The 13,615-nt window shown below is 36.9% G+C and overlaps 2 protein-coding genes across 2 annotated transcripts; one reads left to right on the forward strand and one right to left on the reverse strand.

Moving 5' to 3' along the window:
* Window positions 1-250: 250 nt before the first annotated feature.
* Window positions 251-5,662, reverse strand: cnot9 (CCR4-NOT transcription complex subunit 9). Its single transcript, XM_043223046.1, has 8 exons — window positions 5,408-5,662; window positions 4,682-4,864; window positions 2,373-2,488; window positions 2,169-2,278; window positions 1,980-2,089; window positions 1,797-1,895; window positions 915-1,006; window positions 251-774 (listed from the first exon to the last, which is right to left on the reverse strand). Exons 1-8 carry the CDS (start codon window positions 5,423-5,425, stop codon window positions 606-608), a joined length of 897 nt encoding a protein of 298 aa, XP_043078981.1. The 5' UTR covers window positions 5,426-5,662; the 3' UTR covers window positions 251-605.
* A 1,010-nt stretch (window positions 5,663-6,672) lies between these two features.
* On the forward strand, window positions 6,673-13,571 carry ftcd (formimidoyltransferase cyclodeaminase). Its single transcript, XM_043223043.1, has 15 exons — window positions 6,673-6,939; window positions 7,803-7,986; window positions 8,061-8,189; window positions 8,286-8,374; window positions 9,662-9,841; window positions 10,031-10,168; window positions 10,253-10,384; window positions 10,469-10,530; window positions 10,602-10,731; window positions 11,385-11,546; window positions 11,688-11,731; window positions 12,049-12,187; window positions 12,377-12,472; window positions 12,669-12,780; window positions 13,118-13,571. The coding sequence occupies exons 1-14, from the start codon at window positions 6,886-6,888 to the stop codon at window positions 12,750-12,752; spliced, it is 1,623 nt and encodes a 540-aa protein (XP_043078978.1). The 5' UTR covers window positions 6,673-6,885; the 3' UTR covers window positions 12,753-12,780; window positions 13,118-13,571.
* Window positions 13,572-13,615: the final 44 nt, after the last annotated feature.

Here is a 13,615-nt window from a genome sequence, read left to right on the forward strand (position 1 = left end):
TAACCAATCAGAATCAATCCTGCTATAACGAGCAGCAGACGAGTATGCGATAATCTTTAGTTATCATTCTTAAACAAGGATTATTAGTGTTTGTTGCACACACACAATTTTTTTTTTAACACGCATATGAATTAATCCTCAATTTAATTCACATCATAGTCTATTCTAAGGTCTTTAATTGAAACGTAAAATGAACCCGAAATATCCTAATTCCTCCTCAAGACCAGAAAAGCAGCACAGCAGACGGCAATTTCACTTGACATTTCCAATGGCATGACACTGTTTATTTAACAGCTTTCAAAATTACACTTTTTTTTTTTTTTTTTATGAAATACAGACAAAACAGTCTTTCAATTCCTCTCGATTCCGTCAAAAAAAGCGAAAAAAAAAAAAAAAAAAAAAAAACTCCTAATAATGGGTGAGACTGACTCTTCCTCAGTCCAGCAGAGTCCAAAGTCAATTTTTAATATCTCGAAACAAACCGTGAATGCTGAGCACCGTTTCTGAGCTTCTTGGCAAAAAAATATTAAGTGCCCTTGTATATGAAACAGTCTGATGTGTTGCTGGCCGTCCCGGAGGGTTTGGGATGAGAGTGTGTGTGTGTGTTACTGAGGCGGTAAGGGGATGCCCCGGGGGTCCGTGACCTGCCCCTCCTGCAGGTTTTTGACGAGCTGAGCAAGCCAGCGTTTGGTGGTGGAGTCGTCCTTCAGCACTTGAGCGAACGTAGTGTCCTTCAGCTGGTCGGGCAGGCACTGACGAAGAGCTTCTCTCGCCCTGAGACGCAAAATATAAGATTCGTGTGTTTAAACGCGGCTTCTGATCTTCCTTATTTTCGGCAACACAAACAAGGATTGTAATCTTTGCCAAACCCCCGACAGGTCAGCAGGTAGCAAAAACTGTGGGTCAAAAGATACCTGGAGTTGTCAGAAAGTCGTAGGTAACAGCGGACAACATGCTTCAGCAAACGAGCCGAGGGCTCCTTCGACAACTGAAGAACCATCTTCCCCTGAGACACAAAGCACACACATAAAAAAACATTAATAATGTGTGTTTGAAGGTAAATCAGTTAAATCAATAAACGCAGTTGCAAATCACTTTATAACTTAAAATATAATTGTTTTATGTTCGCATTTTTAATTCAATGCAAATGTTTACATTATTTTCCTTAATTCATTGGCTTTTTTTCCAGCAAAATGACATTTTCGTAGTTATATGTAAATATATTTCTCTATTTTTTACTGATTTAAAATTAATTTCAAAATACTTGAACAATTATGAAATTCTAACTTATTCATTTTATATTACTTTAATAATTTTATCACATATATTTTGTATGAGCAAATGCAAAAATGTCAAACCGTATATTACTTGCATTATTTTTTACGTTTTCAATTGTTTTCAAATTTGTCATTATACATGAATATTACCATATTGCCCCTCAATTTTTGTAAGATTTTAATTTAAGACTGGTGTATTGAATTAATTGTTCAAATTACTTTCCACCTTGTGTATTAATTTACAAATTTCTACTATTTTAATTTAATATACTGATTTATAATAATGTCCATGTATTATATAATATTTATTACTAGGTTATAATATTTAACAATTTATAATAATGTCATTCGTTGAAAAATTATATTGCATTTTTATTTGACAAATTATAAATTCATTATATTTTATTATTAAAGTTAAATAAGTACATTGTATCTATTTGTATATTTGTCTATCAGTAAACAAATATCAACTAAGCATAATAATAATAATCACAAATGAGATGAATTATAATGGATCACCAGTATCATGGCAACGTGTGAAAAGCGTTCGTAGGTCTGGCAGATATACGCAAGCCCCGTGTCGTCTAAGAGAATCTTCTGCAGTATAAAAGTGGCCACCTGAAAGAGAAACACACACTCAACAAAAACACACTCATGATTATAAAGCACGGATGTTGTTTGGTGATATTTTCGTAAGCGAACCGTTTTGGAAAGCTCGCTGCCGGACTCCATGATGCGCAGGCAGAGAGGAATGATTTCTGTGGTCAACAGGAAGTTGATCACCTCCTGCTCATCCGTTTTCACTAGTGCGCCTAGCAGACAGATGCATTACGATACACTCTAAAACGCACGTTGAATATTTTTATTTTCTGCGTTAGCTTCCTTTCTTACCGATGACCCCCAGACTCGTGAGACGCAGGTATTCGAAGGGCCTGGTTTTACTGACCGTGTGCAGGAAGGGATACAGAAACAGAGGGATGTGAGCTGCCAGGAAAGCAGAGCTGGGGATGAAAAAAAACAAATGGGAGAAAGAGTCAGTGAGGCGCGGGATTAATGATAGCGTGTCATTTCCTGTGTGTGCAGGAAGTGAGTTACCGTGTCTCTACGTGGGAGGCCACACACTGCAGCAGTGCTAAAGCGTTGCACACTCGATTAGACTGATGTGCTGTCAGCGTCGGGGGGTTTATGGATGGGTAGATGTTCACAATCTCCTGGGAAATAAAATAAAAACATTAAGAAATGTATTTAAATTTTTTATTTGAAATAGAATTACTCTAAATTCTATTTTAAAATTGAACATTGCATTGTTGTTATTATTATTATTATTGTTGTTTATTGTATGTATTTATACTTTTTGTAAATGTAAATCATTTTGAAAAATGTTTCTACTGTGAAGTGTAATTAATTTTCATTCCATAAAAAAAAAGGTTTGACTGTTTATAAATTCAAAAATCTGTTAGACCAACAACAATTTACTTTCTGTAATACAAATTACATTATTTAAAACTTTTTTTGCTAATTAATATTACGAAAAAAATTGTTTTCATTACTTTAAACATTTGGCTGGATGTATGACTTTAAAAAAATCTATAAGAAATTATTTTAGAATTTTTATAGTTTATTTTTACATTACATTGTATTTTCCTTGTTAATTTTTAAAAGTTGTACTTTTTTCTTCTTTTGCTGAATAACACATTTAGGCCTACACCGCTGTAATTTTATTTAAACCATATTTTATAAACTACCTTTTAAATAAAATGACAATAAAATGAATGTAATGAATCATGTTTCATGTATTTTCTAAATTCCTACCATAAATACATAATCATAAAAGTCATTTTGGATTTTAGATACACTCCTAAAATTTAATTTTTTAAAGGAAATTTTCACAATATATATATATATATATACATATATATAATTACCTTTTGGAATTTATGGTTTTCTGAATTGTCATAAACTTTTATCTGATCTTCATCTAATTCATTGGTATTGACAAACACAATGTGTCTAAAATAATAACACAAAAAATGTATCTTTCTTGTCTTTATTTTGCTCAATAAACAGTTTTGGTTTTAGACCTGGAGTCTTGTGTTTGGAGGTGTGGACTGTACTTTGACTGAAAAACCCTCAAATTGCACAAGAAGAACAATGTATTTTTAAAATTTCAAAGACTTTTTCACCAGTCTAAAATCTACAAATGGAGACAATTTGGGACTGTTTACAACAAAATGACACCAAGAGCACAACGAACATCATCAATGAGGTACGAATGACAGCCAAAGATTTGCAGGCATCATTTTGCTAACATATCTGTTCATGAGTCTACAATGTAAAACACTGAACAAGCAGGGTATCCACGGCAGGACACGCCAAGGAAGCCGCTGCATTTACTAAAAGAACATTGCTGCACGCCTTAAGTTTAGCACATTGACACTCCACAGCAGTATTGGCAAAATGTTTTGTGGACTGATGAAACTAAGATTGAACTATTTGGAAAAAAACACACAGCACTACATCTGACGAGAAAGGGCACGGCATATCATAAAGTATGGTGGAGGAAGCATCATGATTTCTTCTTTTGCTGCATCAGGGCCTGGCCAGCTTTGCAATCATTGAGGGGAAGATGAATTTTTCAGATACAGAATGTCTGTACAAGCTGAAACTGTGAATTTAAACAAAACATAATTTAAAAACTACCTTTTAAATCAGAAATCAACAATAGAGAATGGATTGACTTGAAGATGGATACACATGAGACGTCCAAAGAATATGACAGATAAAGCAGTTCTGCCAGGAAGAATCTAAAATTCTCCTCAGCGATGTGCAGGTCTGATCCACAGCTAGGAAGCGCCTGGTTGATATCATCAACCAGTTATACTCAAGGTTTCACATTTTGCCATTTTGAATGTTTGAGATAAAGACAAGACAGATCGGAATTTTTTGTGTTATTAAGACACATTTAATTTGGAAAACTTTCCAAAAGGAATATTTTCACTATATATATATATATATATATATATATATATATATATATATATATATATATATATATATATATATATATATACCCCAAGATTCCAGATTTTCAAACCAGCCAAATATTGTCAAATACTAAAAACCATACATTAATGCAAATATTAATTATTCAGTATTCAATGGAACGAAAAAAAAAAAAAAAAAAATATATATATATATATATATATATATATATATATATATATATATATATATATATATATATATATAAATAAGAAAAAACCCTCAAGACCGGGTTTTGTGGTCACATATATAATTCTAAAAAAATTTTCCACCAAAACCTTTATGAAATACACACACACACACACACACACATAATATCGCTTCCTAATCGCGTCTCAGTGTACTGTGTGTTAAGCAGGCACCTGCAGGAGAGCCGCTATAGTTCCGCAGGAGTGCCAGAGCATGGGGGCCAGGTCCGTCACGGACTCCCTCTTCTTGCTGAGCTCCAGCAGGGCGTTCTCGCGCGTCTCAGGGCTGGAGAGCTCGTTGATCCACTGATAGATCTTCTCACGATCCACCTGCGTCAGACCCGCCGTGGTTACAGTCTACAGGGCGGCGTTTACAGACAGAACACCCATCAACCGGCTTATCTTTAGGCCTAACATTTATTAACGTTTGCCTTCTGCGCCTTCTATTCAACAGCCGCTTAAATGATTATCGGTGCCTTATTTAAAAATGATCGTCCTAGCTATTCCATTTAACAAATAAAAGTATTACTGCTTTTTACGAATACTGCATAATACAAGAAACCGCAAGAATATCATATTCTGTATACATAGTTTCTTTGGTGCAGTTGATCCAATGCATTTAAATCACACATTCGCGACTAATAAAAACGCATGTTTACAAACAGTATCGTAACACGTGAAAAACTCAGCAGACCCGTCGTTTCTTAAAACTCTTATGTCAAACGTGAGATGCTGTAATAACTACACAAACGCACACTGCGCAAGATACGCAATCGTAATACAAAGAAGCGTAAGTTTTAATGTATCACCATAGTAACTGACTGCACTAGCTTTAGCCGTTAGCTCTGTGAGGCGCCAGCAGAGACGAGGGTAATGCGCCCGAAACCCCGCAAAACTCACCGTTCCTGTAGCCAACATCCTCCCTGTCACTTTATTGTGATCTCCAGAGTAAAAGTGAGTCGTAGTTGTTAAAACAAACAGAAAGAAATCGGTTTACATGAGCAATCAAGCTAAGAGAAAACAACCGCCTTCCGCTGCTGCTACTTCTTCTTCTACGGTTCTCTTCCGGGAGGCTCTTCTTCTTCTTCGGCGTAAGGTTATAGCGTGTAATAAAGGGTCTAGTGTTCATTGCTGCCCCCAAGCTCACGCTGTGAATAAAATGTGCAGTAATAACAACAACAACAACAACAACAACAACAACAACAACAACAACAATAATATAAAATAATAATTATAAACTACAATTACTGTAATATTATTACAGACTGACATAAGATATATAAGATTGATATAAGGGACATAAGATATTACAAATTATAATTAATTAATTCAAACAATAAATCGTGATTAACATCCAAAATCAAAGTTTTTGTTTACATAATATATTTTTGTGTGCTGTGTATATTTATTATGACGTGCGTGCACACACATGCATGTATATATTTAAGACAAAATATTATAGTTATATATTATTTATATATCATTTAAAATATAAGAATCAAAATATACATATGCACGTAAAGTTTTCCAAAATTGCATATGAGTGTATTTATATATACATAATAAATATACACAATACAAACACACATATATCATGCAAATAAAATAGCAATTAATCGCTTGACAGCAGTAACTATCATATTATTATTAAAATGAAGAATACTATTATTAGATTAGAATGGAAAAAAAATATTATTGTCATATAGATCGATAGATAGACAGATGTTTAACAGTTATAATTTGGAAAGTTAAAGAATATTCAATATCATTATTGAGATCATAGGCGACATAAGCAACTGTTTTTTTGTTTTTGAACTTTACACGTCTCCTTCTTGCATAACGTCAGTGTTACTTTGACTAGAGGGTATTTGTGTCCCATCCAAAAACATGGGGAAGGGGTAAACTGTCCTTCTCCTCCAGCTCTTTGGCCCCTGTCTGGATCACTCATTAACCAGACAGCGCAGCCCCTGTTTTCAGGACATGATGCAAAGGTTTGGGTGGTTTTTAAGAGTCAACTATTAAACTGTCTGTCTTATCAAGTTTTATTTGCATTAGTTGCCCCACGCTGAAATGTCATGTTCTTGCCCCAATGTTTAACCAAGCCGTAGTCAGAAGCTGGTTTAAAAGCGACAGTGCATTCAGACTTTTTCGGAGAGGGTTTCCCAAAGTCTGAACAATGTTTGTTGGGAAAGCCTCCCCAAAAGAGGTTATCTATGAAAACAGGAGAATCATTGCCAAATGACCTAAATCCAGTCCGCAGAGGACAGGTTAATTATTCAAAAGATATGTTTGCCGACGCTTTATATGGCTCCCCGTTTGGGAACCAAGGTAGTCGGTAGACAAGTGTGTATGAGGAAAGTGTGTGTTTTCTCACAGTCATGGCTAAGCTGGTGGAATGTGTACCAAATTTCTCCGAGGGGCGTAACAAGGAGGTAAGATAAACACACGCTGTACTGAAATAGCACTCTGTTTTTTTTCTACAAAGCTGCAAGTCTGCTAATGCAACCCAAATCTCCCGTGAACGTGCATAACTATAATCAGCTGGAATAAACTGTAAACTGTAAAAAAATTGCTCTACAAACCAGTGTAAACGCTGCTAAATTACAAAAATATGATAACAAATATCAAGTAGCAAAAATAGCGTGTGTTGCTGGTTTTGTACAACTAAAATATCTCGAATCGAACGAGACTGGAAGCCTCACGCATTCGACTGAAAAATTGATTCCTTTGGAGTTGGTTTAAATCGTTTACAGTATGCATAACTCGAATTGGCTCTTTTTTTTTGTTAATTAAAAACACAAGTAGATGAATTACTGAAACAAATGATTCGTGAGCCGATCACTCAACGAATCACTAATGCTCGACCGGTGTAGTCTGATTCCTGAACAGCTCTAATGAGTTGATTCTTTTTGCTGAATCAAAATCACAATCCAGTTTCAGAACGACTCACTCTAATGATTTGTTCTCCGAACAAACGACTCCGTTTCATCTTTTAAAGTCAATCAGAAACGCATCTTGTGTATCACGACCAGCAGACAGAACAAGCGACTCGTTCTTTCACGTAGCTGGTCCTTCAGACGGACGGCTGAATGTCTGGAATACGAGACGGCTTTCATTGGCCAAGGCCCGCCATGAAGCCGCTTGACCGACATGTTAAACAACCAATCACAGTTCATTTCTTTATGCATTTCTTTTTGGGGGCGTGTAAATGTCGCCACAGTAACAGACTGCTGTGTAAAACTATGCCACGAAGTAAAATTACAAATCAATTTGAATCATTTTCGATAATATCCAGGTCATTGACGCCATAGCCGACGCCATCTCCGCCACAGAGGGCTGCAGCTTGCTGGACGTCGACCCAGGGTCTTCCACAAACAGGACGGTGTACACTTTTGTGGGCTCACCCCTCGCTGTGATCGAGGGGGCGCTGAATGCTGCCCGCGCCGCGTTTAAACTCATAGACATGACCAAACACTCAGGTACAGCTGCGGAGGGAGCGGAAGATGTAGACATACCATACTTCACACGAGTTCAGCATGTTGTTTTCTAACAGGCGAACACCCTCGGACGGGTGCAATGGATGTGTGTCCCTTCATACCGGTGCAGAACGTCAGCATGGAGGAGTGTGTGCAGTGTGCCAATGAATTTGGACGGAGATTGTCAGACATGCTCAATGTGCCTGGTGTGTTTGTATAATCAAAGTTTGTTAACTCAATCACTTGAGAATTGCTTCACTTTCGACCTCTGTTCTCTGTGGTTTCTTGATTTGGTCTTTTAGTCTATCTCTACGGAGAGGCAGCTAGAAAAGAGAGCAGAAGGTCGCTTCCCTCTGTCCGTGCAGGGGAATACGAAGCATTACCGGAGAAGGTAAGACCTCAGTTCTGTTCATTTCTCGGGCCCCGTACACCACAAAAAAAATCCATGACCTCTTTACTTTCTCCTTAAGGCCCGTTTACACCAAGAACGATAACTACTTTAGCTTCAGCAGTAGTGTACAATAACTTTCTGTTTATTTTTAACACGCGCTGCAGTGTCACTTTAAATACTTGAGCTCTCCAAAGCAGGATGGATTCTGATTGGCTGTGAAAGTTATCATCTTTTCTTTAAAACTTTATGTTTTGGGGACATATCCCAATGACAGTGATGAATTAATAATAGCCAAAAGAGGATGTAGGACTTTTCTACATCTCTAAACATCTCTTTTAATAGTTTAGATGGAATAGGGTCTAACATACATGTTGTTGGTTTAGATGAGTTAATAAGTTTGTACAATCCTATAATAGAGCATGAATGGATTTTTTTCTCAAGGGATCTGTAGTGCACTATCTGATGTGCTACTGTAGCTGTTTCCATTTTATCTCTGGTAGTATCGATTTTGGAAGTAAAGTGGTTCATAAAGTCAATACTGCTGTGATCTTGGGGAATGTTAGCACCTGCTGATGCTTTATTTTTTGGTAATTTAGTCACTGTATTGAATAAATACCAGGGGTTATGTTTGAGAAAAACAATCAGATCTAGCAGTTTTAATGCCTTTCTTTAAGGGGTCTTGTCTGGATCTGTAAGGGAAAGCTAGTTTTCTTGGTGAAAAGGTTCATAAAAGGTCCATTTTGAGATCCAGAGGTGTAATTCTTCACTAAATTGGTTAAACTGGTTCTCCAATGCAGTCAGAAGTACTGCGATTATGATCATTTGAGGATAATTCTTGGTGTCGGGAAACACCAGGTTTAACGTAAGAAATTCCCCAGGTTTAACGCTGGGGAATTTCCTCCGCAATGTCGAAACCGAAGTGTAGTTTTGGCACACTTTCCCATTTGGATGTATGCATATATTAAGATTTAAAACTTTTAGACTTCTAAATTTGAGGAACAGTACTGTTTTAATGTGCCATTTAATGTGTAAACTTCACCCCAAAGTGTCAATTTTGTCATTAATCACTTACCCCCATGTCCTTCCGGTTTTCATGACATTGTCTTTTATGCTTTTCTGGTCCTTGGCAGTCAATGGGACAATCACAGGCCTCCTGATTTTCAATCTAAAATATCTTAAATTGTGTCCCGAACTTTTTAAAGGTTTGAAACAACATGTGATTAATAACATTTTCATAACTTTTAGGTTAAAGAAACGTGCTTTCTTTTTTTGGGCCTCTTTCCCCAGTTAAAAAAGACCGAATGGGTCCCTGAATACGGCCCCGCCACCTTCGTGCCTTCTTGGGGCGCCACAGTCACTGGCGCCCGAAAGTTTCTCGTCGCCTACAACGTGAACCTTCTGAGCACTAAGGAACAGGCTCACAGGATCGCACTGGATATCAGAGAACAGGGCCGTGGGAAAGATCAGGTCTGTGTGTACGTGTGTGTACGTGTGTGTGTGTGTGTGTGTGTGTGTGTGTGTGTGTGACGTCACTGGATTGGTCTAGGTTTTCAGTGTGCGTCAAATCTCGAACTTGAGAATAATTATACGTATCACTTCCCTGAGGTTTTGATTATGTTCTTGTTCCTGTTAATTCACTGAACGCTCCTCCTAAAGCCTGGGCTCCTGAGAAAGGTTCAGGGAATGGGATGGTACCTGGAAGAGGCCAACCTCGCTCAGGTGTCCACCAACATCCTGGACTTTGAGGTGACGCCCATGCACACGGTGTATGAGGAGATCTGTAAGGATGCCAAGGTGAGTTCGTTTTCAAAGCCGAATCGAAATCATCTGAAATTGAATCAGAAGTGACTGGGATTCGTGTTCGTTCTGTCTGTCCAGGATTTGACTCTTCCAGTGGTGGGGTCTCAGATAGTCGGGCTGATTCCTCTGAAGGCGATGCTGGACTGTGCAGACTTCTACATCCAAAAAGAAAAGCTTTTTGTTGTTGAAGAGGAGCACAAAATCCGACTGGTGGGTTAAAATGAACGTGGTCAAACGTTCAACACAGCAGCAAATCAGAGGTCGGATTTAATTCCTCTTTCATTATTCTTTCAGGTTATCAGTAAACTGGGACTCGACTCTTTGGGGCCATTTGTTCCAAAAGAGAGAATTATAGAGTAAGACCCAACACTTTTTAAAAGTTTGGCTTGTCTGTGATGTCTAACAGGAGCATTGTATTTGTGTTTAGGTATATGGTACGGGACAATCAGAACGATGGCCGGCTTGTGTCTCTTTCTCTACACAAGTTTGTCCAGAGTGTTGGGGCCAGAACAGCGGCTCCTGGTGGAGGGTCTGTTTCTGCTGCAGTCGCTGCTATGGTAATCACAAACTTATGATTTTATTATTTATATTTATATTAATGTGTACATATACAATATATTTAGTATTTTTGCATATTTATAGTATGTATTTTAAAATAGATTAATGAAATATTAAGTATACTGTATACATACAGTGTTTTATAAGGTATTTATAGCATTTTAAAATAACACACACACACACACACACACACACACACACACACGTCGAGGCAAGTTGGAGCTAAACTCAGGCGTCCAGGATCAAGTTTAGACAGCCCTGATACATAATATTCATAAACTATCATACAACATTTTTTCATATATATATATATATATATATATATATATATATATATATATATATATATATATATATATTATGTATATAAATACAGAGAGAGTTTAGGAGAGAGAGAGAGAGAAAGAGAAATACATTATTTAATAAATTATACAATATAATATATTTTGCACTCTTTTATATTATATATATTCTATATGTTATACGTTATATATATTATAATTATTTATATATTATTTATATATAGCATAAATACCCATAAATATATATATATATATATACACACACACATTCTGAATATATAACAACTGCATTATAACTGTATTATATATGTTTTTTTTTTTATCTTGATGTGTATTTGTCTCGTTGTAAGGGTGCAGCTCTGGGCTGCATGGTGGGTCAGATGACATACGGCAAGAGGCAGTTTGAGTCTCTGGATGAGGAGATGAGGAAACTTATTCCTCCATTTCATGAAGCCATGAATGACTTATTATTAAAAGTGGACGCTGATTCATCAGCTTTTAACAGCTACATGGTACACGACCACATATAAACATAAATGTACAGTTGGCCACTTAAAATGTATATATGCCACAACATAATCTGCTGTTAAATATGTCCAGATGTCGCACAAAAAAAACGTGCTAATTGTTTTCTTGCGTGTTTTTGGTTACAGGCTGCTCTGAAATTGCCCAAAGGCACTCCTGACGAAATCAAAAGGTACGGTTCATCGCCTCGGTAAAGTTCAAACGAACAAAAACGTCCTTCCTGTCTATCATACTACAAACAATACATGTCAGGAACATTCTGTATCATGTCAAAACAGTCAAAAGCCATGCATCACAAAAAGAAACAGGAAAGACTAGTTTATCTGCAGAGAAGATATAACTACCGCGTTACACGACCTACACTTGACTGCCAAAAGTAAATTCTCTTTAGTTGTAGTTGTATGCCAATTATAATTGCATTGGCAAAAACACACATAAACATGGCCCAGTAGCTTAGACAACCCTTTATGCTATTCTTCAACTAAACAGGAGGGAGGAAGCCATGCAAGAGGGTTTAAAAGCAGCGGTGGGCGTCCCTCTGTCTCTGGCACAGAGAATAAACACACTGTGGCCTGTTCTCAAAGAGATGGTGCGATACGGAAATGTGGCTTGTAAATCAGACATACAGGTGAGATGTACATTTTTTTGTGATGACGCCCACAAAACAAAAAAACCAAGCAAATCAAGCAAAGCATTTTCCACGGAGAGTAAAATGCCGATTTTGCATTTGGAAAAAATGAAAAATAACATGACTTTGATGGTCACGAATAAGCTGATATAAGCATTTATTTCAATGCATGATTCCCGTCACGCGCAGGTAGCGGCGAAAGCTTTGGAAACGGCAGTGTTCGGGGCGTATTACAGCGTTATTATAAACCTGAAGGACATCACGGATGTTTCATTCAGGACTGTCGTGAGTATCAGAAAACAACCGCTATTGTAAATGAGGGTTTCCATGGTGCATTTTAATAACCCCTACTTATTTCCAGCTTTTAATAACCACACAGTAAAAGATACGAAACTTGCTTTGAGGAACTCAGAAATGTCAACGAGCTGATTGGAATTGTTGCTGGTGATCATGGTAGTTTTTGTGGTTTGTTGGTTTTCAGACTGAATCGAAAGTGTCTGCGCTGTTAAAGAACGCCAGAGAGAATGCTAACATAGCTTTGGAGATGGCCGACCAGAGAAAATGATGTACACTGAAAATCAATGCAACCCACTGTAAGAGCATTAATCGATATGCACTTTATAATACTTTACAAATGTGAATGATAAATGACATTGTACAGCTTGCTACGGAGAAAGATTCTGGCAAAAAACATATCAGATGTGCTTTTTCTGACATCTGAAATCTGAAAAAATATGCTGGTTTAAGATGGTCCTTTGCTGGTATATGCTGATCTTTTGTTGGTTTATGCTTGTCCAGCATGTGACCATCTAAGGATCGGCTTAAACCAGCAAAGAACCAGTGTAAACCAACAAAAGACCAGCATAAACCAGCATAAATCAGCAAACCAGCTTCAATACATATGTAACCAGCATGTGCTGTTTTTTTCAGAGGGGAGAAGGCCATAGAAACAACTTTTCAACAAGCTGGCAACCATCCAAAATATCTTAGGACAATAGCAGGAAGGATCGCACAGACAAGCACCGCTCAGATTTCAGCAGACAATGTAGAAATACTTTTCTTGCCACTTCCATGTAACTAATTTAAAGTATGTGACAATGTAATCAATTACGTTTTTGTGATGTAAGACTCTCTAGGTATGCAAAAGAGCCTGACATATTTCAATAATTAAAAAAAATAAATTTGTGCTGTTATATTATGAATAAGCAAACTCACCTATTGCTTGAACGCAACGTAGATCTCATAGTTGTAATGATAATAAACATATCAAGTTGTTTTCACTATAACAAGATGTAGAGTAACATGCATCCAATTAACTGAACACATACTCAACAGATTTTTCGTTTCCAAATATCTCATTAAAACACAGCTTTATTCTCCGTTCCACCTGCTTTTAGTTTTTGTTTGTTTTGAAAGAACTTGATGATC

The sequence above is a fragment of the Puntigrus tetrazona genome, chromosome 22 (genome assembly GCF_018831695.1).
Source record: "Puntigrus tetrazona isolate hp1 chromosome 22, ASM1883169v1, whole genome shotgun sequence".
Lineage (NCBI taxonomy): Eukaryota > Metazoa > Chordata > Actinopteri > Cypriniformes > Cyprinidae > Puntigrus > Puntigrus tetrazona.

Bases quoted from the DNA above. Each gene is read 5' to 3' on its own strand.
- cnot9 (XM_043223046.1), bottom strand. The intron at 2,489-4,681 runs GTGCCTGCTTAA...TTTATTTCCCAG, and splicing joins CTATAGCGGCTCTCCTGCAG to GAGATTGTGAACATCTACCC. The intron at 775-914 runs GTATCTTTTGAC...TTTGCGTCTCAG, and splicing joins CGACTTTCTGACAACTCCAG to GGCGAGAGAAGCTCTTCGTC.
- ftcd (XM_043223043.1), top strand. From the start codon at position 6,886: ATGGCTAAGCTGGTGGAATGTGTACCAAATTTCTCCGAGGGGCGTAAC. The intron at 10,732-11,384 runs GTAATCACAAAC...TCTCGTTGTAAG, and splicing joins CTGCTGCAGTCGCTGCTATG to GGTGCAGCTCTGGGCTGCAT. The intron at 11,547-11,687 runs GTACACGACCAC...TTTTGGTTACAG, and splicing joins CAGCTTTTAACAGCTACATG to GCTGCTCTGAAATTGCCCAA.